Source organism: Hippoglossus stenolepis, chromosome 12 (assembly GCF_022539355.2).
Source record: "Hippoglossus stenolepis isolate QCI-W04-F060 chromosome 12, HSTE1.2, whole genome shotgun sequence".
Taxonomy (NCBI): Eukaryota; Metazoa; Chordata; class Actinopteri; order Pleuronectiformes; family Pleuronectidae; genus Hippoglossus; species Hippoglossus stenolepis.
In genome coordinates, this window is record NC_061494.1 from 24398812 (window position 1) to 24425647 (window position 26836).

General features: G+C 44.7%; 2 protein-coding genes and 1 pseudogene across 3 annotated transcripts; 1 reads left to right on the forward strand and 2 right to left on the reverse strand.

Moving 5' to 3' along the window:
• Positions 1–732: 732 nt before the first annotated feature.
• Positions 733–8355, forward strand: ankrd1a (ankyrin repeat domain 1a (cardiac muscle)). The gene is made up of 9 exons (XM_035172915.2): positions 733–887; positions 1376–1507; positions 2707–2835; positions 3480–3587; positions 3748–3846; positions 3974–4072; positions 5422–5520; positions 6429–6527; positions 6991–8355. Exons 1-9 carry the CDS (start codon positions 861–863, stop codon positions 7090–7092), a joined length of 894 nt encoding a protein of 297 aa, XP_035028806.1. The 5' UTR covers positions 733–860; the 3' UTR covers positions 7093–8355.
• A 3075-nt stretch (positions 8356–11430) lies between these two features.
• On the reverse strand, positions 11431–15470 carry LOC118119288 (high-affinity choline transporter 1). 2 transcript variants are annotated; one of them, XM_035173117.2, is made up of 9 exons: positions 15406–15470; positions 14760–15011; positions 14372–14488; positions 14105–14260; positions 13801–13949; positions 13580–13723; positions 13316–13469; positions 12604–12821; positions 11431–12528 (listed from the first exon to the last, which is right to left on the reverse strand). In XM_035173117.2, the coding sequence occupies exons 2-9, from the start codon at positions 14941–14943 to the stop codon at positions 11968–11970; spliced, it is 1683 nt and encodes a 560-aa protein (XP_035029008.2). In that variant the 5' UTR covers positions 14944–15011; positions 15406–15470; the 3' UTR covers positions 11431–11967. The 2 variants fall into 2 exon arrangements, with proteins under 2 accessions (XP_035029008.2, XP_035029009.2); XM_035173118.2 differs by having other exon boundaries at positions 14760–14936; positions 15406–15463.
• A 6313-nt stretch (positions 15471–21783) lies between these two features.
• On the reverse strand, positions 21784–25243 carry LOC118119289 (annotated as a pseudogene).
• Between the last annotated feature and the right edge of the window lie 1593 nt (positions 25244–26836).

A 26836-nucleotide genomic window follows, 5' to 3' on the forward strand; every position in this document is an offset into this window, starting at 1 on the left:
GATTTTGTGAATAAAGTTTTTATTATAATTGCTCATTCTCCGAACGTGGCGGCACCTGATCGTGACATCACAAGCTACGTGAGATCCTTTTCCACCAATCAGGAGCCAGAGAGGGGAGACGTCGAGTTTATGTTTCGAACTGTTTCTGGATACATCTCAAATGGATGAATATTGTCATGATACTGAATATTGGATGAGTATTATCACAGTACTGAGAAATACACATGATAACAAACTAACAGACGCAGCTGAACGTAACCACGCATCCCCCGTGCTGAGGGGGGTGCAGCACCTCCTACTGGCACGAAGCATGAAGTGTATTTTCTGTGTGTGATGTGGGTCAGGCAGCGACGATGTTCTCGACCAATCAAAACTAAAATCATGTATCATTAAAAAGACGTTCTCTCACTGACTGGCCCTGCTCAGGAAAACACACACATCTGCTTTCCCCCCCCACAGAAGAAGCTCTAAATATATAAGGGTTAAAAATATATGAATGAGTCGATATTAATACTGAACAAAATTACAGCAAAGATGTGTTAATGTTTCATCTCAGACACCATCAGAGCTGATGTAGTGAGGCATCTTTCCTCACGTCAATCTTTGTCCTGCAGCTCGAACCAGTCGTGTGTGTGTGTGTGTGTGTGTCTGTGTGTGTGTGTGTGTCTGTGTGTGTGTGTGTGTCTGTGTGTGTGTGTGTGTGTGTGTGTGTGTGTGTGTGTGTGTGTGTGTGTGTGGACAGTAATGTGATCTGAGCTGCAGAGGTTTGACGCAGCTATAAGAGAAGCTGCAGGCGGACGAGACGCTCAGAGACTCAGTGGAGCATCAGTGGAATAAGGCTGCGATTCGAACAGAGCACGATGGGTCTGCACAGCGTCGAGGAGCTGGTAAGAGCTGAGGGCGACAGCAGCGGCTGTTCTACTTGAGACAACACAACAATGGAATCATTTATAAAGGGAACATTTTATTTTCATCCCAAATTTAAGGGTTAGGGTTAAATCATGTTTCATTATTAGTTGAAGCAGGACAAGTAGTTTTCAGTTAATTTACGATAACTACTCTGTTCTGTTTAATGATTTTATCATTTCTCTGTAAATGTAAAATCAGCTCCGTTCACATTATTCATTTGTCTAAAGTTTTTAATAGTAATGAAACTTTAACATGTGATTTAAATCTTTGAATCAGCTTATTTGACTTCTTTGACTACAGCTGTGGAACAGATCTTAGTAGGTAATGTTTTTCCTGTAGATTTCATTCACTGACTCAAAGCTGTGTGTGTGTGTGTGTGTGTGTGTGTGTGTGTGTGTGTGTGTGTGTGGTTTGTGTGTGAATCCGGGTGAATTGTGTTGTCACCTTCATCTCTCCTCTTCCTCAGGTGACTGGTAAGAGGTCAGAGGGCAAAGAGTCGGACGACTTCCAGGGGGGCGTGTACGAGGCAGCTGTCAATCAAGAGAAGCATGATGACCTGAGCGGAGGAGAACAGGAAGTGAGCGTGGCTGCGCTCAATGTAAGAACGGTTGGAGTCTGTGGAGTCACACAATTTAAATACAAATAACATGAGTATATATTAGTCATCACTATTATGAGATTATTTCAGTTTTAGAATTACTAGTATCGGATTATTATATGAAAGACCAAAACCATAAAATACCATTAAACACATTATCAGTTAAATTGACTTCAATTTAATTGAGGTGTTTTAAGTATAAGTACTTTATTATTGTATATTTAAGTTTAGAATTGAGCCTCTTCATCATAATAGTATTGATGCATCAGCACATAAAAAGTACTTTAATGTTGTAGTTTAACTGTTTCATATTTGTTTCATAATAAAATGCCACAACTTCACACGTCCTCACCACAAGGCAGCGTCCCACACGTGCACGGTCGGTGCACGTTGTGGGGGTGTAGTGACACAGGGGGTGTAGTCTCAGTGGTCACTTCTGATGGATGTGATTCATCAGAGGAGGATTCACACCAGCTGACAGGTGTCACACATAACGAGGAGCGAGGTCAGCAGCAGGCTGATGATTGACAGGACGTTAAAGACACAACGACAGAAATTCAAAGTGTCACAAACTGAAGCAGCAGCAGCTGTTTGTGTGTTTACATTTAAACTGAGCTGCAGAGTTACTGACTGAACACACACACACACACACACACACACACACACACACACACACACACACACACACACACACACACACACACACACACAGACACACACACACACACACACACACACACACACACACACACACACACACACACACACACATTTAAATTCAGTCTGTGATCTCATATTGGAACAAGCTCGTGGTCGGTGGTGTTAGGTGTGTGCTGCCACCTGGAGGCATCTGGGAGTATAGCACAACAATAATTGCTCTATTCTGTAATGAACAATAACAATCTCTTATCACACTAATAATTATAATAACAATAATAATTAATACAATTTAATAATTATTATTATGTGTATTTATAGCACTTTTAGCAACGAGATGAAAACAAATGACTAAATGTGAGATACATTCATTTATAATGTAAAATCTATCATCGTTATTATAATAATTGTACAAATTTCTTTCTTTCTAGTTGTTATCCCTCACCTGTAAACAAGCAGCGTATTATTTTTAAATGATGAGCTCATGAAATATAACAAATGAAATAACCAGCAGTCCAAACTCTGTCGTGTTCTTGTCTCAGACGGACAGGAGCGGCAGACTGAAGCTGGAGACCGTGGACGACCTGTTCAACATCCTGCAGCTGAGGAAGAGGAGGAGAGAGAGGAAGAGTCCCGTCCACAAGAAGCAGCAGCCGGAGCCTGAGACTGTGGTAAAATATATATTTATGATTTTTATTTACAAGGTTATGGAAGAATGATGCAGCTGGTTCTCATGGTATTTCACATCTGAACCAGGAGTCACTGAATTAGTTTGAGTTCACTTGTGAAACTGTGAGTTTGGCCTCAGAAACATCACTGTGCATTTCATTTCCTCGAGTCAGACTTTCAGACAATAAGAGTAGTGGGACGAACATCGAGCCATTTTTATTCTTTACAATATTATAATATCACAATAAATTCATCAGCATATTTTGTGATTCCTTTAATGGCCTTAGAGCAAAGTTCGGTTTCTGTTATAGTTTAAAATCTTCTAAAAACTGGTATAGAATATTTTGGGCCAATTATGTTAATCTAAGAATCATGTTGTTTGAGATGACGTCGTTATAGACTTTCCCTCGGCTCTGACTTCTAGTGTTTCTGTCTCTGTTTTCAACACTTACTAAAAACCATTAAAATAACAATTTTAATTGAAGGAGCTTAGCATGTAGCCGCAATATAGCTTTGACCTGCTGTACAGTACAATACAGTAGATTTGAGAGTTTTTGATAAAACAGCTTGAATTCGGTTGGTAAAAGTCCTGATGAACAGTTCTGAGGTGTGTTTGAGGTTTGAAGAGTTTTTCTTGAATCTCCAGCCGGAGACGGTGGATGAGCAGTTGTTTCTGACGGCAGCGATGGAGAACAAGCTTCCTGTGGTGGAGAAGTTCCTCAGTGACGGAGGAAACCCCAACGTGTGCGACCACGTGAGTGTCACACAGCGACGTGCATCTGTGTCCAAACACGTTAATGATCTGACACATGATCAAACCTTCATACAAACATACCTGAGGAGCAGCTGATTGTACGAACAACAATAATGAGGTGGATTATGTTTCGTTACTAATGAAACGTGTGTGTGACCAGTTCCAGAGAACAGCTCTGCACAAAGCTGCGTTCAGAGGAAACATGGAGGTGATGAAGAGCCTCCTGGAGGCCGGAGCTGCCATCGAGAAAAAAGACAAGGTGAGAGGAGGACGAACACACACACACACACACACACACACACACACACACACACACACACACACACACACACACACACACACACACACACTGAACTGTTAGACTGATGATGATGTGTGTGTTGCAGCTGGAGGCCACAGCACTCCACTGGGCCTGCAGAGGAGGAGGTCTGCCGGCCCTGCAGCTCCTCCTCGACCAGGGGGCAAAGGTCACGTCCAGAGACAAGGTCAGTCAGCAGAGGTTACTACAGGTCAGAGGTCACTACAGGTCAGAGGTCACTACAGGTCAGAGGTCACTACAGGTCACCTCTGTTAATCCATAAAGAAACAACATGAGCTGCTTCATGTTAAAAACGACTCACTTTGGCTCCATGTGAAGGTCAAACATAAAACAGACCCAAACGGCAGTGAACCTGAAGTATGAACTTCACCAAACAATCTCCCTCTCCCCTCCTCTCCTCCCCTCCTCTCCTCCTCTCCTCTGCTCCTCCTCTGCTCTCCTCCTCTCCTCCCCTCTCCTCCTCTCCCTCCTCCTCTCTCCCCTCTCCTCTCCTCTCCCTCTCCTCCCTCCTCCCCTCCCCTCCCTCTCCTCTCCTCCCTCTCCTCCCTCTCTCCTCTCCCTCTCCCTCTCCTCCTCTCCTCCCCTCTCCTCTCCTCTCCTCTCCTCCCCTCTCCTCTCCTCCTCCTCTCCTCCTCCCTCCCTCCCCTCTCCTCTCCTCTCCTCCTCTCCTCTCTCCTCCCTCTCTCCTCCCCTCCCCTCTCTCCCTCCTCTCCTCTCCTCCCTCCCCCTCCCCTCTCCTCTCCTCTCCTCTCCTCTCCTCTCCCTCCCCTCTCCTCTGCTCCTCCTCTGCTCCTCCCCTCCCCTCCCTCTCCTCTCCTCTCCTCCCTCTCCTCTGCTCCTCCTCCTCTCCTCCCCTCCTCTCTCTCCTCTCCTCTCCTCCCCCTCCCCTCCCTCTCTCTCCTCCTCCTCTCCTCTCCTCTCCTCTCCTCCTCTCCTCTGCTCCTCCTCTCCTCCTCCCCTCCCCTCCTCTCCTCTCCTCTCCTCTCCTCCTCTCCCCTCTCCTCCCCTCCCCCTCTGCTCCTCCCTCTGCTCCTCTCTCCTCTCCTCTCCTCTCCTCCCCTCTCCTCTCCTCCCCTCCCTCCCTCTCTCCCCTCTCCCTCTCTCCCTCCCCTCCTCTCTCTCCTCTCCTCCCCTCCCCTCTGCTCCTCCCTCTCTCCCTCCCCTCCTCTGCTCCTCCCTCTCCTCCTCCTCTCCTCCTCTCTGCTCCTCCCCTCTCTCCTCCTCCCTCTCCTCCCCTCCTCTCCTCTCCTCTCCTCCCTCTCCTCTCCTCCCCTCTCCCTCTCCTCTCCTCTCCTCCCTCCTCTCCTCCCCTCTCCTCCCTCTCCTCTCCTCCTCCCCTCCCCTCCCTCTCCTCTCCTCCCTCTCTCCTCTCCTCTCCTCTCCTCTCTCCTCCTCTCCTCTCCTCCTCTCCTCTCCTCCTCTCCTCTCCTCCCTCTCCTCCCTCCCTCTCCTCTGCTCCTCCCCTCTCCTCCCCTCCCCTCTGCTCCTCCTCTGCTCCTCCTCTCCTCCCCTCAGCTGCAGAGCACTCCTCTCCATGTGGCTGTGAGGACGGGACACAGTGAATGTGCTGAACATCTCATTCACTGTGGAGCAGACGTCAACGCCAAAGACAGAGTAAGAACCTGATTGGACGACACATGATATTTACTCATATTAAATCAGGTGTTAACAATAAATAGACTTAGTTTTATCAAAGAGCAGAATCTGGGATGACATCAGTTTGTGTATCTTTCTGAAATCAGAGCATGAACCTGGAGGAATAATTCAAACATTTACCTGTGACATCGTAATCAATGATACGTTATGATACGTTATGATACATTATGATACATTACGATACATTATGATACGTTATGATACGTTATGATACATTATGATACGTTATGATACATTATGATACCTTATGATACCTTATGATACCTTATGATACATTATGATACGTTATGATACCTTATGATACGTTACGATACATTATGATACGTTACGATCGTTACGTTATGATACGTTATGATACATTATGATACGTTATGATACCTTATGATACCTTATGATACATTATGATACATTATGATACCTTATGATACGTTATGATACCTTATGATACCTTATGATACCTTATGATACTCTATGATACATTATGATACATTATGATACTGTAATTATGATACATTACGATACATTATGATACGTTATGATACGTTATGATACATTATGATACGTTATGATACATTATGATACGTTATGATACGTTATGATACATTATGATACATTACGATACATTATGATACGTTATGATACGTTATGATACATTATGATACGTTATGATACCAAACGATCCCAAATGATACAAGACGTTACCATATGATTCAATAACTTATGATTCGATGTGATACGTTATAATACAAATACACACATTAAACACACTACACACACTACACACATTACCTAACTACACACACTACACACATTACACACCTTACACAGAAACCACACTGACTTCCTGTGTCCCTCCCACGCTGAAGGACGGAGACACGCCCATGCACGACGCTGTGAGAATCAACAGATTCAAGATGATCAAGCTGTTGATGATGTACGGAGCCAGTCTCAACACCAAGAACAGTGTAAGAACACAGCAACACCTCAGAAACATCTGGACTCACAGTCTGTGCAGGAGTAGTCTAACCAATCAGGAGTCAGTCTCAGCTGTCAATCATCACGTCTTTATCTCATCAAATAACTGATCAGAAACATCAGTGAGATAAGAACCTCCTGAAACGACAGAAACATCTTTGACAAACATTCATTTAACGTCTGCTTTGATTTTAGTTTGGTCCGTGTCCCATCTGCTAACATGGAGGAGGTCAATGACCTGTACCATAGGGGGCGATCTGTTATGAGCTGTTATGGCGTCCATCACACAGTTCAGACTTAAAGCTTGTCTCATCATAACAAAGATGATTTAATATGTAGTTGAATCTCTATAGCAGCTGTTTTACAGATGTTCATCACTGTGATGCATCAAATGAAGACCAACGTCTTATCTACAGACGTGCAGAACAAAAGTTTTTTATTTCTCCTGTGCAGGACGGAAAAACCCCGCTGGAGACGCTGTACTCGTGGCAGAACGGAGCCAAGAGTCTCCTGTGTAACTTTGATGAGGAGAAACTCAGCAGAAACTCCCCTTGAGGTCGAGACCACAGAACAAGAGAAAAAGAAAAGTGGTAGAAAAACATGTTGGACTTTTGATCCATTCTATCATTTGTCTTCTCTTAGCGTGCGTCCATCCATTGAGGCGCTGCAGACTTCATACTCTGACAGATATTAACCTCAGGTAATATTCAGGTGCTGCCGAGCATTTGTCATTAACTTCGCTCCGGGTTCAGGGATTTGAACCAGCAACCTTCAAGGTGATTGGCAGGCATTAGAGAAAAACTTTCCTGAAAGCAGCAGCAGGGACTTGAATTATCAATATTGATTGATCAATAATGTGAAATCTAATCAGTGTGTTTCATTGATAGTGATTATTAACACTGATGGATTCACTGATCGCCAAATATTGCTGGACAATGTCTCGGCCGACAACGTGAAGATGCTTTTATTTGAACTTTTCTTCGTTTGTACTTTAAGCTGAGTTGATGTCAGCGATGCTGCATCGAGAATTTATTTATTGATTAATGGCAACTGTCTGTGATCAGTTTACTGGGTTTGATTGATTTCAATACTTACGCTTGATAACTAAGTGATTAGAAGTGAATTATTTGTGTAAAATGTGAACAGATGACGTGTTGTATTGATTCAGACGAGTTGTTTGGTCTGATGTGTTCTGAGGGAAGTGACAGGATGAAGCAGGTGTTTGCTCTTGTTGCTGTGTTAGAGCAAACAGGAAACTACGACAGAGCTCTTCTCCTGCAGCCACGTATATCAAGTCCTTCATCAGATCTGCTTTTATTGATACTGATGAGCTGCACAATGCTCAACCTCTGCACGTTTCCACATCCACTCCGTCTCTTTGACTCGTCTTGCTCTTGCATCATTTTTCGCTCAGAAATTTTTGTTCCAGTTTATTATTTCTAATGTCACAAAATCTAATTTCTAACTGTGGATCAAATTTAGCTCAAACCTTACAGCATCACTTTGCTTGTGTTTGTAAGTTTGGAACAAAGTTCATCCAGATCCCTTTGAGGGTCTGGGGTCAGAGGTCACCTCGGCGGTCTCCCACCTCTTCTGATGCAGTGAAGACATTTTGTAAATGGTTGAGAGGGAAGAAAGTGAAAAGTCACAGTTGGTTCTGAGGATGTCTGAAGAAAGTTATGTGAAGTGAACACATCTTGACAGATGATCAATAATTTGATTTATTTTTTATTGTTACAGATGAATGTGAATTTTGAAAGCTTTGTAATTATGGATCAAATAAAATCTGAATAAAAGATATAAAATCTGAATAAAAGATATTTTGAATCTAATTTCCTCTGTGTTGACGAATCAAACACATACACACTCCGATGGAGTTAATGTCCCTCACAGCTTTTTCACAGCAGAGAGAAATGTTACTTTTTATAATTCTAATTATAGAACCAGGCAGGTTTTAAATCTTTAGGTGTTGTACCGTTGAGATTGTGTGGATACAGAGTTTCTGAAGGTTTCAACAAGCTGAATGTAAAAACGTTTTAACACCATAATGAATGTAAGACAAATGTTGAGAACAACACGTGAAGGAGATCTTGTTTGTGTGAGAACATCTGTATCACTGACTATACATGGCACCTAAATATTTCTCTTAAAATGTGTCTTAATGAACGTCGACATAATTTAAATTTCAGATCATTTAACTTTTGAAGACCTTCACAGGGTTCATGCTGTGGTTTGGTTGAAATCCTCTCAGAACCTGATGGGAGGAGTTTGCAGGTATTCACCTCACCTGGTCTGACTGCAGTTTATAAGCTGGTGATATTCAGCCAGTCTCCCCCTGTTTGTGTTCTTTCTGTATTTTACATCTTGGGAACAATCTGTCAGATGAAAACCACTCCTCTACCTCCTTTTAAGTTTAATTCTTGGACATTTAACATATCATGGTTCACCATGACCCTCCCTGTGTTTCTCAAGTGGACTCACCTGCATCTCATCTACCTCATCAACACCAGAACTTAAACCCTGGACCATAGTCACTCTGGATTGTCTCAGTGGTTCCTGTTCTCAGCCTGTTCACCTGCCTCAGCCTGTTCACCTGCCTCAGCCTGTTCACCTGCCTCAGGCTGTTCACCTACCGCAGGCTGTTCACCTGCCTCAGGCTGTTCACCTGCCTCAGGCTGTTCACCTGCCTCAGGCTGTTCACCTGCCGCAGCCTGTTCACCTCTGTTCACCTGCCTCAGCCTGTTCACCTGCCGCAGGCTGTTCACCTGCCTCAGGCTGTTCACCTGCCTCAGCCTGTTCACCTGCCTCAGCCTGTTCACCTGCCTCAGCCTGTTCACCTGCCTCAGGCTGTTCACCTGCCTCAGGCTGTTCACCTGCCTCAGGCTGTTCACCTGCCGCAGCCTGTTCACCTGCCGCAGGCTGTTCACCTGCCTCAGCCTGTTCACCTGCCTCAGGCTGTTCACCTGCCTCAGGCTGTTCACCTGCCGCAGCCTGTTCACCTGCCTCAGCCTGTTCACCTACCACAGGCTGTTCACCTGCCTCAGCCTGTTCACCTGCCTCAGGCTGTTCACCCCTGTTCACCTGCCTCAGGCTGTTCACCTGCCTCAGCCTGTTCACCTGCCTCAGGCTGTTCACCTGCCTCAGGCTGTTCACCTGCCGCAGCCTGTTCACCTGCCTCAGCCTGTTCACCTGCCTCAGGCTGTTCACCTGCCTCAGGCTGTTCACCTGCCGCAGCCTGTTCACCTGCCTCAGCCTGTTCACCTGCCTCAGGCTGTTCACCTGCCTCAGGCTGTTCACCTGCCTCAGGCTGTTCACCTGCCGCAGCCTGTTCACCTGCCGCAGCCTGTTCACCTGCCTCAGGCTGTTCACCTGCCGCAGCCTGTTCACCTGCCGCAGGCTGTTCACCTGCCGCAGCCTGTTCACCTGCCTCAGGCTGTTCACCTGCCTCAGCCTGTTCACCTGCCTCAGGCTGTTCACCTGCCTCAGGCTGTTCACCTGCCTCAGGCTGTTCACCTGCCGCAGCCTGTTCACCTGCCTCAGGCTGTTCACCTGCCGCAGCCTGTTCACCTGCCTCAGGCTGTTCACCTGCCTCAGCCTGTTCACCTGCCTCAGCCTGTTCACCTGCCTCAGGCTGTTCACCTACCAGGCTGTTCACCTGCCTCAGGCTGTTCACCTGCCGCAGCCTGTTCACCTACCGCAGGCTGTTCACCTGCCTCAGCCTGTTCACCTGCCGCAGGCTGTTCACCTGCCTCAGGCTGTTCACCTGCCTCAGCCTGTTCACCTGCCTCACAGCTGTTCACCACCCTCAGGCTGTTCACCTCCAGCCTGTTCACCTGCCACCTGCCTCAGCCTGTTCACCTGCCTCAGGCTGTTCACCTGCCTCAGGCTGTTCACCTGCCGCAGCCTGTTCACCTGCCTCAGCCTGTTCACCACCACAGGCTGTTCACCTGCCTCAGCCTGTTCACCTGCCTCAGGCTGTTCACCTGCCTCAGGCTGTTCACCTGCCTCAGGCTGTTCACCTGCCGCAGCCTGTTCACCTGCCGCAGCCTGTTCACCTGCCTCAGGCTGTTCACCTGCCGCAGGCTGTTCACCTGCCTCAGCCTGTTCACCTGCCTCAGGCTGTTCACCTGCCAGCCTGTTCACCTGCCTCAGGCTGTTCACCTGCCTCGCTCTGAGCCTGTTCACCTGCCTCAGGCTGTTCACCTGCCGCAGCCTGTTCACCTGCCTCAGGCTGTTCACCTGCCTCAGGCTGTTCACCTGCCGCAGCCTGTTCACCTGCCGCAGGCTGTTCACCTGCCTCAGGCTGTTCACCTGCCGCAGCCTGTTCACCTGCCTCAGGCTGTTCACCTGCCTCAGGCTGTTCACCTGCCGCAGCCTGTTCACCTGCCTCAGGCTGTTCACCTGCCTCAGGCTGTTCACCTGCCGCAGCCTGTTCACCTGCCTCAGGCTGTTCACCTGCCTCAGGCTGTTCACCTGCCGCAGCCTGTTCACCTGCCTCAGGCTGTTCACCTGCCGCAGGCTGTTCACCTGCCTCAGGCTGTTCACCTGCCGCAGACTGCTCCCCCTAGCATCAATTATATATGGTATACACAAAATATGGTGTCTCTCTCCCCTGCTTTGTGGACGATATTAAAATATACTTGCCCCTGAATCTTAAAATTAAGAGCTCACTGCAGCCCCTGTTTGATGACATAAATGACATAAAATCATGGATGAACTTTAACTTCCTCAAACTAAATGAAAACAAGACTGAGGTTATTGTGTTTGGACACCCTGAACTGCTGGATTTGGGCACCCTTGGCCTTCCAGCTCCTAATGTTCACTCCTCTGAGTCTTGTTTATTTTACAGCTTTTGTAGTAGTTCCAATGGTCAGACAATCATTTCACTGCTGATTAACTTATTTACTTTTTATTATTCTTATGCTCTTATGTGCTAACGGAAGCCTAAATTTCCCTTTAAAGTATCTATCATAGTTATGGAGAAATACTTTTGGAAAATGGTACCTAAGGGTAACATGTATATAATGTGAATAAGATTTATACCTCAGGTTTATAGACAAGGCCAATTTTCTCGTGGATTGTCTCATTTGCTGTTGTAGGTCATAAAGAGGCAGCCAAATTAATATGAGACAATTTCATAACCAGTTAAAAACACTGTGTAGGATGTAAAAGTTAAATATAAACAAAGAGCCCAGTAATATTTTCCCTATAGAACACTGACAATCATAACTGTTTGCACTTTTACATGGAAAAGAAAATCCAGCCTTGTGATTTGTGAATAGTCACCATCTATAAACACAGTGTCCACTTTTCATAACAAGTTGGCGTTTTGAACATATACATCATGAGAAATTAACAAATGATGTGTGATGTGATGTGATAGAACTTCCTGGTCTGTGTTAGATTTCAAACAACAGATATTCAGGGACTCTAACACTCTGAGCTAATCATTGGCTCTGAGGCCTCAGTCTGAGGACATGTGTTATCCAGTGTCTCTTTCTCATTGTCTTCTTTGGCCCCATGTACCAGTGTCAGCTCTCGTGCTGATTGCTGGACTTTCACCTTGAACACGTCACACTTCTCAGGTAACAGGCCTTTGTTGAAGAGCACAGACGTCAGATAGGAGAACAACACGATGGCAGCAATGGCAGACAGCATGGAGATGGTCTTAACTGGAGCGTACTGGACATGAACTCCATCCTCTAGAACACATCCTGGGAAGTGGAGGACAACTGGCAGCCCGAGTGATGGGAGTCCACTGAGAACTCTGAGCACCAATCCCACCACACAGCCCATAACAGCTCCGTAACCATTGGAGATATTGACGAAGAGGACGCAGACCAGTTGAGGGAAGATTATGACGTAGGCCAATTCAGCACCAAGAATCCAGAAGAGTAAGACACTGTTTTTCTGGCTGGTTAGTGATGTACCAACCAAACCCACGACCATCACAGCAACTCGGATCACCCACTGAATCTCTCTGTCTGATGCCTGGAGAAAAAGTAGAGAGGAGGAGGTGAAGAGGTTTGAGATACTAACTCTTATCTTATAATTCAATGTTCTCACCTGTGGCCTCAGGATGTTCTTGTATATGTTGGAGGTGAAGACAGAAGCAGCAGAAATCAAACCAGAATCAGCAGATGACATCACAGCAGCAGCAACACATCCAGTTCCGATTATGGAGATGAAGGACGGGGTGAGGTGCTGTAATGTGAGGGGCAGGACTTGAGCTGCTTCCCCACGTTCATATGGAAATGGAGAACCATAAGACGTCAGGTTCCAATCTGAGGAGCAGACCAAAGAAAATTCATACAAAAGAAAAACATTACAGTGGACACCGTATAAAGTGATCAAGGACAAAGTAATCAACCGTCCAAATCGTCAACAGAATCGCTCCTATTCAAAGGCTGGTTAAAGAACTTGGTTATAGTGATCAAGTAGTCTGCTTACAGTGATCATTTGGTCTTTTTATGTTTGGACAGTAAAATAGTTGTTTGTTTACAGTTGACTCTCCTGCACTAAGGACTGTGACTCAGCTCTTTGTTTTATATGGTAATGGATCAACCTTGGTTTCAAAACCCACTGTTTAGTACACAAATCAACAAAAGGTCACCTTGCTCTCTACCTGCTCACTAAGTTATGCAAAGATGTTGCTCCTTGGTTTCCTGTGATTTAACTATTGATTTAACATGTTTTGTTCTTTCCGTAACATTAAATACAACAGATAAGTGGATGTAAGATGTCACAGTTTACATAAGTATGTAGAAGTTGTCAGTACCTGTAGATGCAGCAGCTGCCCCAAGCAGTATTGGAGGTGTTCCAAACACAAGTATGAGGAAAGCAGCGACAAAGCACGAGAGCTTAGCTGTGGCTAATGAAGAAGCTGCCAACGTCCTCTGGTGTAAACACTGAAATCCCAGACTTCCCAGTGACTTGAAAATGAAACAGATTTAAAATATGAGTCATGTGTCTTTATCTTGAGGATTTCTCTCAACACCAGTGAAGTACATTTGACATCAGCCACAGTTTTGCTCCATCTTACAAACATCAAGAAATCATCCATCATGATCCCGGTCTTCTCCAGTCCTGGTGCACCGATCCAGGGAGCGTGTAAGGTGTTGTTCATCAGTGTCTTGCTGATGTCCAAGCAGTTAGGGTTCATCAAGACAAAGGGAACACACAGCCACTGCAGAGACAAATACAAATGTAAGTAATGGACAAGGACTCCAGCACTTTATAAAACCTTAAAGAACAGCAACTCACCAAGCTAATGAATATAAGAACAAGCTGAATAATATCAGTGTAGGCCACAGAGTAGAGACCTCCCAGCAGAGTGTAGATGATGACAACTGCAGCAGAGATCCAGATACACAGAGTGTAGGGCAAATCCAGGACCACACTCATGGTGCCTCCTGTTAAACACCTTGTATCAGTGGAATTCTACTTATATACAGTCTGTACAAGTATCACTGACTCATATTCCTTCAAATACATTTATTTTAAACTGACATTTAAACACACACATATATGAGGAGAGGTTAAAGTGCTCCTGTATATTCTTACTTACCTAAACAAATCAGTGTTCCTGCTACCCATAGTATATCATTAAGAATTGAGGCCAGGCTCAGTCCAGCTGTCAGAACTTGTCCATACTTGATGTGGAAAGGGTCCATCATTGTGACACACCTCATTTCTCTTAGTGGTTTAGCAAACACCAGGCCACCTTGATTTAATGAGGGGAAAAACAGAAACTAATGATAATATCAAGAAATCACTAAAATAATGATTCAACTTGAGGTGAATTGATGAAGTAAAATTGCCAACTTAAACTTACATATAATAAAAGATAAGCTGTATGCAGTTAACATCGTGGCTGCCCAGGTTAGTCCCATTGACGGAGTGTACACCATCTCAGCTGTGCCAACAATGAAGCCTCCTCCAACCCATGTAGCTGCAGGATGGATCAACACACAGCAGATATTTGGACAAAGACTAAAGGTGAGATCATAATTCAGTATTGTTGATCAATAGGACCAGTAGGACTTCAGCCAACCAAGACTGTTGTTAGTCAAATCTGATTTGGCTGTTTATTATTCATATTAAACAACAATTCATGATGTGTTCTTGTAAAAGTAATGCTTTTATAAATTGCCAGATCTTTCTGCCTCCATGCCTGGGACAGACAGTTTCCATCCTGTTGTCTTCAGCTGAGCTGTCCTCACCTGTCATGGTGAAGATCCCCACCACCCAGTTGATGCTCCGGTTTCCCAGTAACGTCATCTCCGTCTCATTGGCTCCACTTTTCTTCTGTTCCCTCTTGGACTTGAAAGAAGCCCAGATGCCGGTCCCAAGGACCATCAGGTAGAAGAGCACCATCAATATCACTCCTGGGATGTTCACTGCCATGATGAAGAATGTTGACTGTCTTTCACACCAGCGTGTTTTATAACCTGTATCTTGACTAACGAGAGAAACTGGAAAACATAACGAGTGTAACTGGAAAAGCAGCAGATCTCTAAAGGTGAGCTCACAAGGGAGACACATGTACAGATTCCATGTTTGCATTCCGCCGTGCATTTCAACTTGCTATGTTTCTGTGTGAAGAAAAGCAGTAAAGTTGGAAAGATATTCATAGATTCAGACTGTGGCGGTTGCTCCATCAGCTCACTCAGTCTTATAATGTAAAAATGTAGAATTTTGTCACATTCTGCATTTCATTCCAGTAAAACTTTACACATATTTCTTTTTTTTCATAGTACATCTTTATTTAATTGACAGTTTATTCTCTAAGTTGGGTGCACATGATTTCACTTATATTATTTTTCTTTAATTATTCTGTCTTTTTCTTTAATTTACAATAACACTTACCCTTTGTTTGTAAAGAGCTCACCTGGCAAGAGGCCTGAAGCCTGCAGGAAGTGGTCTTTTAAGCCCATCCCACAGGAAGTGGAGGAGACCAAAGGGGCGGGATTAGATTTAGAATGGGCTGAAACTTCCTTGTTTGACTTTGTTATTATTTGTTTAAGGTTAAGCCGATTTGTTTGTATATACATATTGTGATAGGTTGTTAATGTTTGTATGTTGATCGTTTATTTGGGTAGTTCGTGTTTTTCCTTGTTCAGTGTTTTTCAAGGGTGGGTTGAATATTGAAAATGTGGAAGGACACTTGAAGGAGTGGGTCCCAAGATCGGAGGATAAGTCAAATCTGATTTGGCTGTTTATTATTCATATTAAACAACAATTCATGATGTTTTCTGTCGTGTTCTTTTATCCCGAGATATGAGAAGAGCCGGTCTCGGTTTGGTTCAACAAGTATTTATTCAGAAGCAATGAAAAGGTACAGCATAGCTATGTGCACAATACACAGCCTCGGCTAAGTCAGTAGCACGGGGTAGTCAAGAGTCGCCCCGAACGGACGACAGGTGCAATATTTATAATAGTAGGTAGAACTTCATTGGTCAGTAACGAGGGGGAGTCACCGTGGCTTAGCCCTGGCTCTCCCTTGCTGGTGCGCAGGTGTGGTCCCAGCCTCCTGGCCCTGGAGTCTGCGAATGATGAGGAGCCACTCCCAGGTTCGTCCCTCCTCTGACCGTTGCTGGGCAAATCTTCACATTTCTGACAGTTTGGTTTGGTGTTTTAAAACAAGCCTTGAATCGGCTGACGGCTTGTGAGTCTTCAGTATGGCATGCGCATTTTCTAGACAAAACAACGCCTTTCCTATCTGTCCTTCAGACCCTAGTGGCAGCTGCTTGAATTCTTTCTAAGGGTAGGTCACAGTTTCTTATGAAAACAGTGCATTCATGTATGTGCGATGTTTGAATAAAGCTAATGGAGTTTAGGCTGTAATATAGTAAGTTAGGTATGAGAACAAGTTAAAGTACAGTGTAATGTATGCCACAGATGTACAGTCTCCACAACAGGCATTATCAGACAGGTGCGAGACTGAACTGCGATGTGACGCACACACACACACAACAACCAACTTCAAGATTAAAACCAGCCAGCAACGGCTACTAACAGTCACTATGTGAACAGTCTTGCCATTCATCATTTTTGTGTTTTGTCAGCAAGACATGTGAGTGTGAACCAGGAACGTCAAAAAAGGAAAGCATCCTCTGAATATCTGTGAAGGAACTGAGAGGGTGACTTATTTTCTGGTTTCAGTAAAATTACAGAAACAGCACATCTATGTTCATTCCAGAAAATACAATTTAGTGTTAAATTCTCTTTCACACAACTTTCTTCACAACTTTCTCTAAACCATCTTTTTTCAAAATCTGCATCTTTCCCTTCGTGTATGTGTGCAGTGCAGTGTAAATCTTCTGGATGCAGATATGTGGTGTCTGCTCTTAGTGTGACTGAATGTGCCTTATCCACTAGATCAGTGTTGATGGATGTGACAAAAGATGAACAGAGCTTCCATTCATACGCATATAACAATGAATCAGCATTATAATTGAATCTCTTTCCCTAGCACTGTGAGTGTGTGCGTTGGCATATTAGCATATACATCTCATTGATATTTAACATATGTTCCTATCAGTAGTTTGTCTTTCTTTTCTAAAAAATCTTTACTTCTGTGATAAGTGTTTGTGTTGGTGTGGTGCATTCACCCTCTTGATGTTTGAGGTGTTCCTCACGGTCTCGTTCTCTGTTCAAAGTTGCTGGTTCCTCCCTCTCCTCCATCCCCGCCTCGGTTCAATCAGCCTTGGCAGGTTGTTGCCGTTTCTTCGGACAATTTCTTGCCCAATGTCCCTTCTCTCCACAGTGAAAACAAATGTCCCAATCATCATTCCATTTGCCGTCTCCCCTTCTTCCTTGAAATCCTCTTCTTTTGCATCCGCGATGTACCTCTGAACATTGTCAGTGAAGCTTTATGCAGATCAGTCTCTCTTTTCTTCTTCTTTTCTTCATCTTTAATTAACTTCTTCGCATCAACGGCATGTGTTTTTATTAAGGTCTTCCTGAGTCCCACTTGATGCCTGTACGTTTTAACAGGCTGGCAACATCAGGTCACTTCAACCATCGCGATTTGGGCTGGATCCTGTCCCAGTCCATATTGCCCGCTTGTCTGGTGTGAGGTGAAGAGAGCAGTTGCGGGTCTGGAACTTTATCAGGTGGAAGAGGTTGTGGAGCCTGGGCTCCTGCCTGTGGAACATCTGCTTCTGGTGGGGCTTGGTGTTGTCTGGTTGTCGTCTTCTCGGCGGGGAAGAGTCGAGGTCGGAAACCTGCATTTTGAGACACTGAGACACTTGTGAGGTGTTATCTGTCCCTGCCAGTGTGTGTTTTCTGTTCCTTTGATGCAAGTCTTCTAACCACATTCCACATACCTTCCTATCTGCCTGAAATGTAAGTTTTTACTTTTCTGGCCTGACTTACTTTTTCTCTCTCCTCTAGCTTCAGTCTCTGTGATGATTCTGTGTTTTGGGTGTTTTGTTTTTCTCTCTCTCTCCCCCTTCCCTTTCTGTTCTTCCCCTGCAGGTCGTGTGTGTGGCAGGGGGTGTGGCTGGCTTCCCCGCTGCAGCAGACAAGGCACACCTGTTCTCACTCACTCATCAACCGCTCCATAAAAGCCTGGTCTTGACTCCACTACTCCGCCAGATAATTCCGTCTCGTTCGGTAGCGCAGCCTCATGTTTTTTCCTCGGTTTCGTATCTTGTGTCTTATGAGTACTAATCCGCGTTCTTTTCCCTTTTGCTACGCAGCCCTCCCGTGTGCCTTGCTGCTCTTCTACGTTTTTGTTGTCCCGTGTTCGTGCCTTCCTGTGGACATCCCAGCCAGCACCCTGCCTCCACAGCCTGCCATCTCTGCTTATCCATATAAATAAACTCTGCCTTCGTTCCAAGTCTGTTTCCAGTCTCTGCTTTGGGGTCCAACCCAAACAAACCCTAACAGAATTATCTGGCCAAGATGGACCCTGCGGATGCTGATGAAATCAGACAGGCTCTGTCCAACCAAGGAACTCGTGTTGGGCAGCACGAGAAAGCTCTACACGAGGTTATGGAAGTTCTCCGCAACCTATCCGCGAATGTGGCACAGATCGGTGGCCGCATGGACCAGCTGTCCACTCACCTAACCAGGCTGACGGCTCCTGTCCACGCTCCAGTTCCAGCTCCAGCTCCAGCCCCAGTTCCAGCTCCAGCTCCAGCTCCAGCTCCGGCTCTCCCACTACCAGCTCCCTCAGTCTCTTATCCGACACAACCCCGGGAACCCTTCATCCCCACACCCGCCAGGTATTCAGGAGTATTAGAGTCATGTAGACAGTTCCTTCACCAATGCTCACTCATATTTGACCAGCAGCCGTTAACGTATTCTACAGACAAGTCGCGGATTGCCTTTGTCATGAGTCTCCTGTCGGAGAAAGCCGCGGCTTGGGCTGTAGCCGTTTCCCACTGTAATTCACCTATTTGTGACTCGTTCCAATCCTTCACAGCCGAATTCCTCAAGGTTTTTGATCACCCCCTGCAAGGAAAGGAAGCCGGTAGCCAGCTCCTCTCCTTACGTCAGGGCTTTAACTCAGTGGCAACAGTTTCTATTGACTTCCGCATTCTCGCAGTCGAGAGCGGGTGGGATGAGAAAGCTTTACAGGGTTTTTTTCTACGGGGTCTTAGGGGGGAGTTACGAGACGAGCTGGCTGCTTGGGACGAGACCACCTCGCTTGACGAGTTAATTTCTTTAGCCATACGATTAGATAATCGCCTCCGTGAGAGACGCAGGGAGAGATCAGACAGGGAGAGACACGCCCCTCCCTTGAGTCAGACAATGAACCCTCACCATCGGGGACCTGCGGACTCTCTTCTTCCACCATCCTCCTGCGTGATTCCTCCGCGGACAGCCTCTTCACCCCTCTGCTCCGAGGAACCCATGCAGCTGGGAGGGATGAGGCTCACACCGACCGAACGTCAGCGTCGTCACCTCCAGAAGCTCTGCGCTTACTGTGGCCAGGACTGTCACCGGAGAGCCCACTGTCCGGCTCTGCCAAAAGGGCAGGCTCATCAGCCACAGGAGGAGCGCTGGTGAGCCATTCCTCAGTTATTTCGTCTCCTCCTCGCCTGCAACTAAAAGGTACTGTTTCGTGGTCTCAGGTCTCTCTACCTCTGTTGGTCCTTGTTGACTCCGGTGCGGATGACAATTTCATTGACGCTGATTACATTTCCCAGTCAAGACTTGTCTCTTCCCCCTCACCGACCCTATGATTGTGGGATCGATTTGCTCCCTGGCGCCCCCTATCCGTCCAGTAAACTGTATAATTTATCCAAGCCTGAAAGGGAGGCCATGGAGGCATATATCTCTGACTCTCTGGCTACCGGTCTCATTCGTCCCTCTTCCTCACCACTCGGGGCAGGTTTCTTTTTTGTTGACAAGAAGGATAAATCGCTTCGCCCCTGCATAGACTATCGAGGGTTGAACGATATCACCGTGAAAAATAAATATCCCCTCCCACTCATAGACTCAGCCTTCGGGCCCCTTCATGAAGCAACCATTTTTTCTAAATTGGACCTCCGCAATGCCTACCATCTGGTTAGAATCAGGGAGGGGGATGAGTGGAAGACGGGTTTTAACACTCCCCTAGGACACTTTGAGTACTTGGTCATGCCTTTCGGCCTCACTAATGCACCTGCAGTTTTTCAGGCCCTCATCAGTGATGTTTTGCGGGATATGCTGAATAGGTTTGTTTTCGTTTATCTCGACGATATTTAGATTTTCTCCCGTAACCTTCGTGAACATGTACAACATGTAAAACTAGTTTTGAAAAGACTATTAGAAAACAGACTGTATGTTAAGGCTGAGAAATGCAATTTTCATGTTTCATCTGTTAGTTTTTTGGGGTTTATTGTGGAGAAAGGGCAAATTAAGACCGACCCTGCCAAGGTTAAGGCAGTGGCCGAATGGTCCACTCCTACATCAAGGAAGCAACTTCAGAGGTTTCTGGGATTTGCCAATTTCTACCGTAGGTTTATCCGTGACTATAGCAGAGTTGCCACACCACTTACCAAGCTAACATCTGTGAAAATCCCTTTCGGGTGGTCACCTGCAGCCGAGGCTGCGTTTTCCAAATTGAAGTTTTTGTTTTCCTCTGTAAAAGTAAAATTCTTAAGTAGTCTTTAGCTTCCAATTCTAAAAATGAAGAAAATTAAATAAATAAAGAATTTCTGTGTGGAAATTGCTTCTTCACTCCAAATTCGATCTCTCTTCAGTTAAGGATATATCATTTCACAGTACCAATTTTGCTTGGATATGTGTAACAGTGCAAGGAACCCTCTAATTTTGTGCACTATAAAAAATATTATGGTTGGCGGTCTCGATAGCAAATTTTGTTGGATTATATATTGTCATAACTCTAAAACCATTTTAGGAAAAATTATCTGCGTGTTTCTCTTTGCTCATATGGAACTCAGAGGTGCTAGGTCTTAGTCAAGTCTTTGTTCTTTGTCAGTCTTTTTTATCTCTGTCAGTCTTATTCGTAACATGTTATGGCCTCGGCGTCTTTTAATTTGTGCCCAATTCAAGCAACGGTGTGTCTGGCTAGTTAAGCTCCTCACTCGTCAGTGCCGGTAGCCCCTTCCTCCAGGTTCACACCCTAATCACAGATTAGGTTGCACGGATGCAATCTATTGCATGAATCGTCTGTCTTTTCTCCAATCTGAATTAGGTTTAAGGGTTCGAGCGTCGCAGACTTTAAGTGTGGCGCCCGTCCCGCGCAGGTCCTAGACCTCGCTTTTTACCTCGTTTCTGTTGCGCCAAGACAGGGTCCCAAACCCCTCACAGGGTGCCAGACCTCTCGCAGGTCATTCCCTTTCATAGGGTCCCAGACCTCTCACAGGTCATTCCCTTTATTTCACATAGCCTTTCATTGCTTCCAAAAAAACACAGAACTTTATTATTTTACCTCCTTTCTCCTCTCCGCACACTCACAATCTATATCAATGCCTATATAACTAATGCAGAATTTGTTTTAACAGGTTTCTGCTTACCCTTTAGTTTGGGGCCTTTGAGTATGTGGAGAATCGATCAGAGCGGCCTCGACCTTTGGGTCTCCGGTCTTTCTGGTCAAAACTTCTCTTCAGGATCACGTCGGGGTCATCAATTTTTGTCGTGTTCTTTTATCCCGAGATATGAGAAGAGCCGGTCTCGGTTTATTCAGAAGCAATGAAAAGGTACAGCATAGCTATGCTTTTCTAAATAAACCAGCTGCAATGATTCAGTGATCATTTAATCAAGTTTATTAAAAGATGGTGAAGTGGTTAAAATGAAAGTGTGTAAATACAAAAGATTTTAAGTGCCATCACAGATTAAAATGCCAACAATATGAAGGAGTAAATTCCCACCATTACGATATCTGATTTTGTATCTCACCATAACACTTTACATCATAATAGACACACAACATGGTGAGATCACAATCTTTGTAGTTCAGTAGATCTCGCTGTCATTTGTCCCAGTATAAACAAAGAACCCAATAAAGGACCAAAGTTGCAATAAGAACTTATTTTAATGAAAGAAAGTCAATCTTTTTGAACTGTAGACAAATGTGCTCAGTGAACTGGTGCCATCTATGTCCACTTTTCTGAATACCCCTGTGTTTTGGATGCAGACGTCTTCATGGGGATGTAGGATGTGATAGAACTTCCTGGTCTGTGTTAGATTTCAAACAACAGATATTCAGGGACTCTAACACTCTGAGCTAATCATTGGCTCTGAGGCCTCAGTCTGAGGACATGTGTTATCCAGTGTCTCTTTCTCATTGTCTTCTTTGGCCCCATGTACCAGTGTCAGCTCTCGTGCTGATTGCTGGACTTTCACCTTGAACACGTCACACTTCTCAGGTAACAGGCCTTTGTTGAAGAGCACAGACGTCAGATAGGAGAACAACACGATGGCAGCAATGGCAGACAGCATGGAGATGGTCTTAACTGGAGCGTACTGGACATAAACTCCATCCTCTAGAACACATCCTGGGAAGTGGAGGACAACTGGCAGCCCGAGTGATGGGAGTCCACTGAGAACTCTGAGCACCAATCCCACCACACAGCCCATAACAGCTCCGTAACCATTGGAGATATTGACGAAGAGGACGCAGACCAGTTGAGGGAAGATTATGACGTAGGCCACTTCAGCAATAAGAATCCAGAAGAGTAAGACACTGTTTTTCTGGCTGGTTAGTGATGTACCAACCAAACCCACGACCATCACAGCAACTCGGATCACCCACTGAATCTCTCTGTCTGATGCCTGGAGAAAAAGTAGAGAGGAGGAAGTGAAGAGGTTTGAGATACTAACTCTTATCTTATAATTCAATGTTCTCACCTGTGGCCTCAGGATGTTCTTGTATATGTTGGAGGTGAAGACAGAAGCAGCAGAAATCAAATCAGAATCAGCAGATGACATCACAGCAGCAGCAACACATCCAGTTCCGATTATGGAGATGAAGGACGGGGTGAGGTGCTGTAATGTGAGGGCGAGACTTGAGCTGCTTCCCCACGTTCATATGGAAATGGAGAACCATAAGACGTCAGGTTCCAATCTGAGGAGCAGACCAAAGAAAATTCATACAAAAGAAAAACATTACAGTGGACACCGTATAAAGTGATCAAGGACAAAGTAATCAACCGTCCAAATCGTCAACAGAATCGCTCCTATTCAAAGGCTGGTTAAAGAACTTGGTTATAGTGATCAAGTAGTCTGCTTACAGTGATCATTTGGTCTTTTTATGTTTGGACAGTAAAATAGTTGTTTGTTTACAGTTGACTCTCCTGCACTAAGGACTGTGACTCAGCTCTTTTTTTTATATGGTAATGGATCAACCTTGGTTTCAAAACCCACTGTTTAGTACACAAATCAACAAAAGGTCACCTTGCTCTCTACCTGCTCACTAAGTTATGCAAAGATGTTGCTCCTTGGTTTCCTGTGATTTAACTATTGATTTAACATGTTTTGTTCTTTCCGTAACATTAAATACAACAGATAAGTGGATGTAAGATGTCACAGTTTACATAAGTATGTAGAAGTTGTCAGTACCTGTAGATGCAGCAGCTGCCCCAAGCAGTATTGGAGGTGTTCCAAACACAAGTATGGAAAGCAGCGACAAAGCACGAGAGCTTAGCTGTGGCTAATGAAGAAGCTGCCAACGTCCTCTGGTGTAAACACTGAAATCCCAGACTTCCCAGTGACTTGAAAATGAAACAGATTTAAAATATGAGTCATGTGTCTTTATCTTGAGGATTTCTCTCAACACCAGTGAAGTACATTTGACATCAGCCACAGTTTTGCTCCATCTTACAAACATCAAGAAATCATCCATCATGATCCCGGTCTTCTCAGTCCTGGTGCACCGATCCAGGAGCGTGTAAGGTGTTGTTCATCAGTGTCTTGCTGATGTCCAAGCAGTTAGGGTTCATCAAGACAAAGGGAACACACAGCCACTGCAGAGACAAATACAAATGTAAGTAATGGACAAGGACTCCAGCACTTTATAAAACCTTAAAGAACAGCAACTCACCAAGCTAATGAATATAAGAACAAGCTGAATAATATCAGTGTAGGCCACAGAGTAGAGACCTCCCAGCAGAGTGTAGATGATGACAACTGCAGCAGAGATCCAGATACACAGAGTGTAGGGCAAATCCAGGACCACACTCATGGTGCCTCCTGTTAAACACCTTGTATCAGTGGAATTCTACTTATATACAGTCTGTACAAGTATCACTGACTCATATTCCTTCAAATACATTTATTTTAAACTGACATTTAAACACACACATATATGAGGAGAGGTTAAAGTGCTCCTGTATATTCTTACTTACCTAAACAAATCAGTGTTCCTGCTCATAGTATATCATTAAGAATTGAGGCCAGGCTCAGTCCAGCTGTCAGAACTTGTCCATACTTGATGTGGAAAGGGTCCATCATTGTGACACACCTCATTTCTCTTAGTGGTTTAGCAAACACCAGGCCACCTTGATTTAATGAGGGGAAAAACAGAAACTAATAATATCAAGAAATCACTAAAATAATGATTCAACTTGAGGCGAATTGATGAAGTAAAATTGCCAACTTAAACTTACATATAATAAAAGATAAGCTGTATGCAGTTAACATCGTGGCTGCCCAGGTTAGTCCCATTGACGGAGTGTACACCATCTCAGCTGTGCCAACAATGAAGCCTCCTCCAACCCATGTAGCTGCAGGATGGATCAACACACAGCAGATATTTGGACAAAGACTAAAGGTGAGATCATAATTCAGTATTATTGATCAATAGGACCAGTAGGACTTCAGCCAACCAAGACTGTTGTTAGTCAAATCTGATTTGGCTGTTTATTATTCATATTAAACAACAATTCATGATGTGTTCTTGTAAAAGTAATGCTTTTATAAATTGCCAGATCTTTCTGCCTCCATGCCTGGGACAGACAGTTTCCATCCTGTTGTCTTCAGCTGAGCTGTCCTCACCTGTCATGGTGAAGATCCCCACCACCCAGTTGATGCTCCGGTTTCCCAGTAACGTCATCTCCATCTCACTGGCTCCACTTTTCTTCTGTTCCCTCTTGGACTTGAAAGAAGCCCAGATGCCGGTCCCAAGGACCATCAGGTAGAAGAGCACCATCAATATCACTCCTGGGATGTTCACTGCCATGATGAAGAATGTTGACTGTCTTTCACACCAGCGTGTTTTCACCTGAGTGACTGATGAGAGAAACTGGGAAAACAGCAGACCCACTTTTGTAAAAACCTGTTTTGAACCGTGGCTACAGGGCGACCTGTCACACAGGTCTGAACATGAGGCTGATGAACGTTGATTAAACTTTTATATGGGAACTCATCAAAGTGTGTGTGTGTGTGTGTGTGTGTGTGTGTGTGTGTGTGTGTGTGTGTGTTAGTTTGTCTCCCATCAGAAAAATCTTAAAAGATTTCTTGATTACATTTTTACTGAATAACTCTCACTTCTATTACACAAGATAATGTGGCCTCGATGCCCAGATGTAAAAAGCCAACAGAATAAAAACACAACATGCCTCCATACAGCTCCTGTGGTGTCATCCAAGTATCCGGAAGCCCTGACATTCATATTGCACTCGAAACGGCGTCATTACATTTCATTGAGCTGACGCTTTCATCCAAAGCGACTCACAATAAGTGCATCAACCATGAGGGAGCAAACCCAGAACAACAAGAATCAAGTGACTACATTAGCTTCAAAAAAGCCAAACTACAAAGTGTTGCATGTAAGTGCAACTAAACAGAACGAAACTTTTTTATTTGTTCAGACAAAATGTTTTAATCCAAGTTGTGTTCTGAAGAGATGTGTCTTTAGTCTGCTGCAGAAGATGTGTAGACATTCTGTCCTGATGCCACTGGTAACCAGTGAAGGGAGCGGAGGAGTGTGAGTGAATTTAGGTTAAAGACCAGTGGAGCTGCTGCTTTCTGGATGAGATGCAGAGGTTCGGATGGCAGCAGCAGGTAGACCTGCCAGAAGGGGGGTTGCAATAGTCTAGGTGTTAGATGACCAGAGCCTGGACCAGAACCTGGACCAGATCCTGGACCAGAGCCTGGACCAGAGCCTGGACCAGAACCTGTATCAGAACCTGGACCAGAGCCTGGACCAGAACCTGGACCAGAGCCTGGACCAGAGCCTCGACCTGAACCTGGACCAGAACCTGTGACGCCCTCTGAGTGAGAAGGGGGCGTATTCTCCTGATGTTGTGCAACATGAATGGGGGGGGCTACCACTCTGTGTTTGATTATTGTGTTGTACTTTGAATTCTTCGTTACCTGTTTCATTTTGAAACTTTGTTCTTTGTGTATCTCTCTCGCTTTACTTTCTGTCTTTGTCCTGTTTCCCATTGTTGTGTTTGTCTCCATCTTTTCCTCATGTGTTTCACCTGTGGTCTATTATCTCTGCCTCCTCTGTGTGTAGAGTCTTTGTGTTTCTCTTTGTCAGGTTGACTTTTACGTTTGGGTTGTTTCAGTCGTCCTGCTCCTGTGTTTCCTGTTGTCTGTACTTTCAGTTTTGTATCACCTGAGTTCTTTTGCCATCCTTCTACGTGTGAGACAGTTTTTATGTATATATATATATATATATATATATATATATATATATATATATATATATATATATATATATATATATATATATATATATATATATATATATATATATATATATATATATAGATATCAACTACTTGCTGTATATCTTGTTTGTCTGTATTTGGATCCAGCTCAGCAAATTTCTAAGTACACCTAGAGACAGGTGGTCATTTACTGAGCTTGTGACTTCTTGCTTTTCCCTCCCTTG

Excerpts from the sequence above, each read along its gene's own strand:
- ankrd1a (XM_035172915.2), top strand. The coding sequence starts at position 861 with ATGGGTCTGCACAGCGTCGAGGAGCTG. Across the intron at positions 888-1,375 it reads TGCACAGCGTCGAGGAGCTG|GTGACTGGTAAGAGGTCAGA; the intron begins GTAAGAGCTGAG and ends CCTCTTCCTCAG. Across the intron at positions 2,836-3,479 it reads AGCCGGAGCCTGAGACTGTG|CCGGAGACGGTGGATGAGCA; the intron begins GTAAAATATATA and ends TTGAATCTCCAG.
- LOC118119288 (XM_035173117.2), bottom strand. The coding sequence starts at position 14,943 with ATGGCAGTGAACATCCCAGGAGTGATATTGATGGTGCTCTTCTACCTG. Across the intron at positions 14,489-14,759 it reads GGGGATCTTCACCATGACAG|CTACATGGGTTGGAGGAGGC; the intron begins GTGAGGACAGCT and ends TCCATCCTGCAG. Across the intron at positions 14,261-14,371 it reads CAGCTTATCTTTTATTATAT|GTGGCCTGGTGTTTGCTAAA; the intron begins GTAAGTTTAAGT and ends CATTAAATCAAG.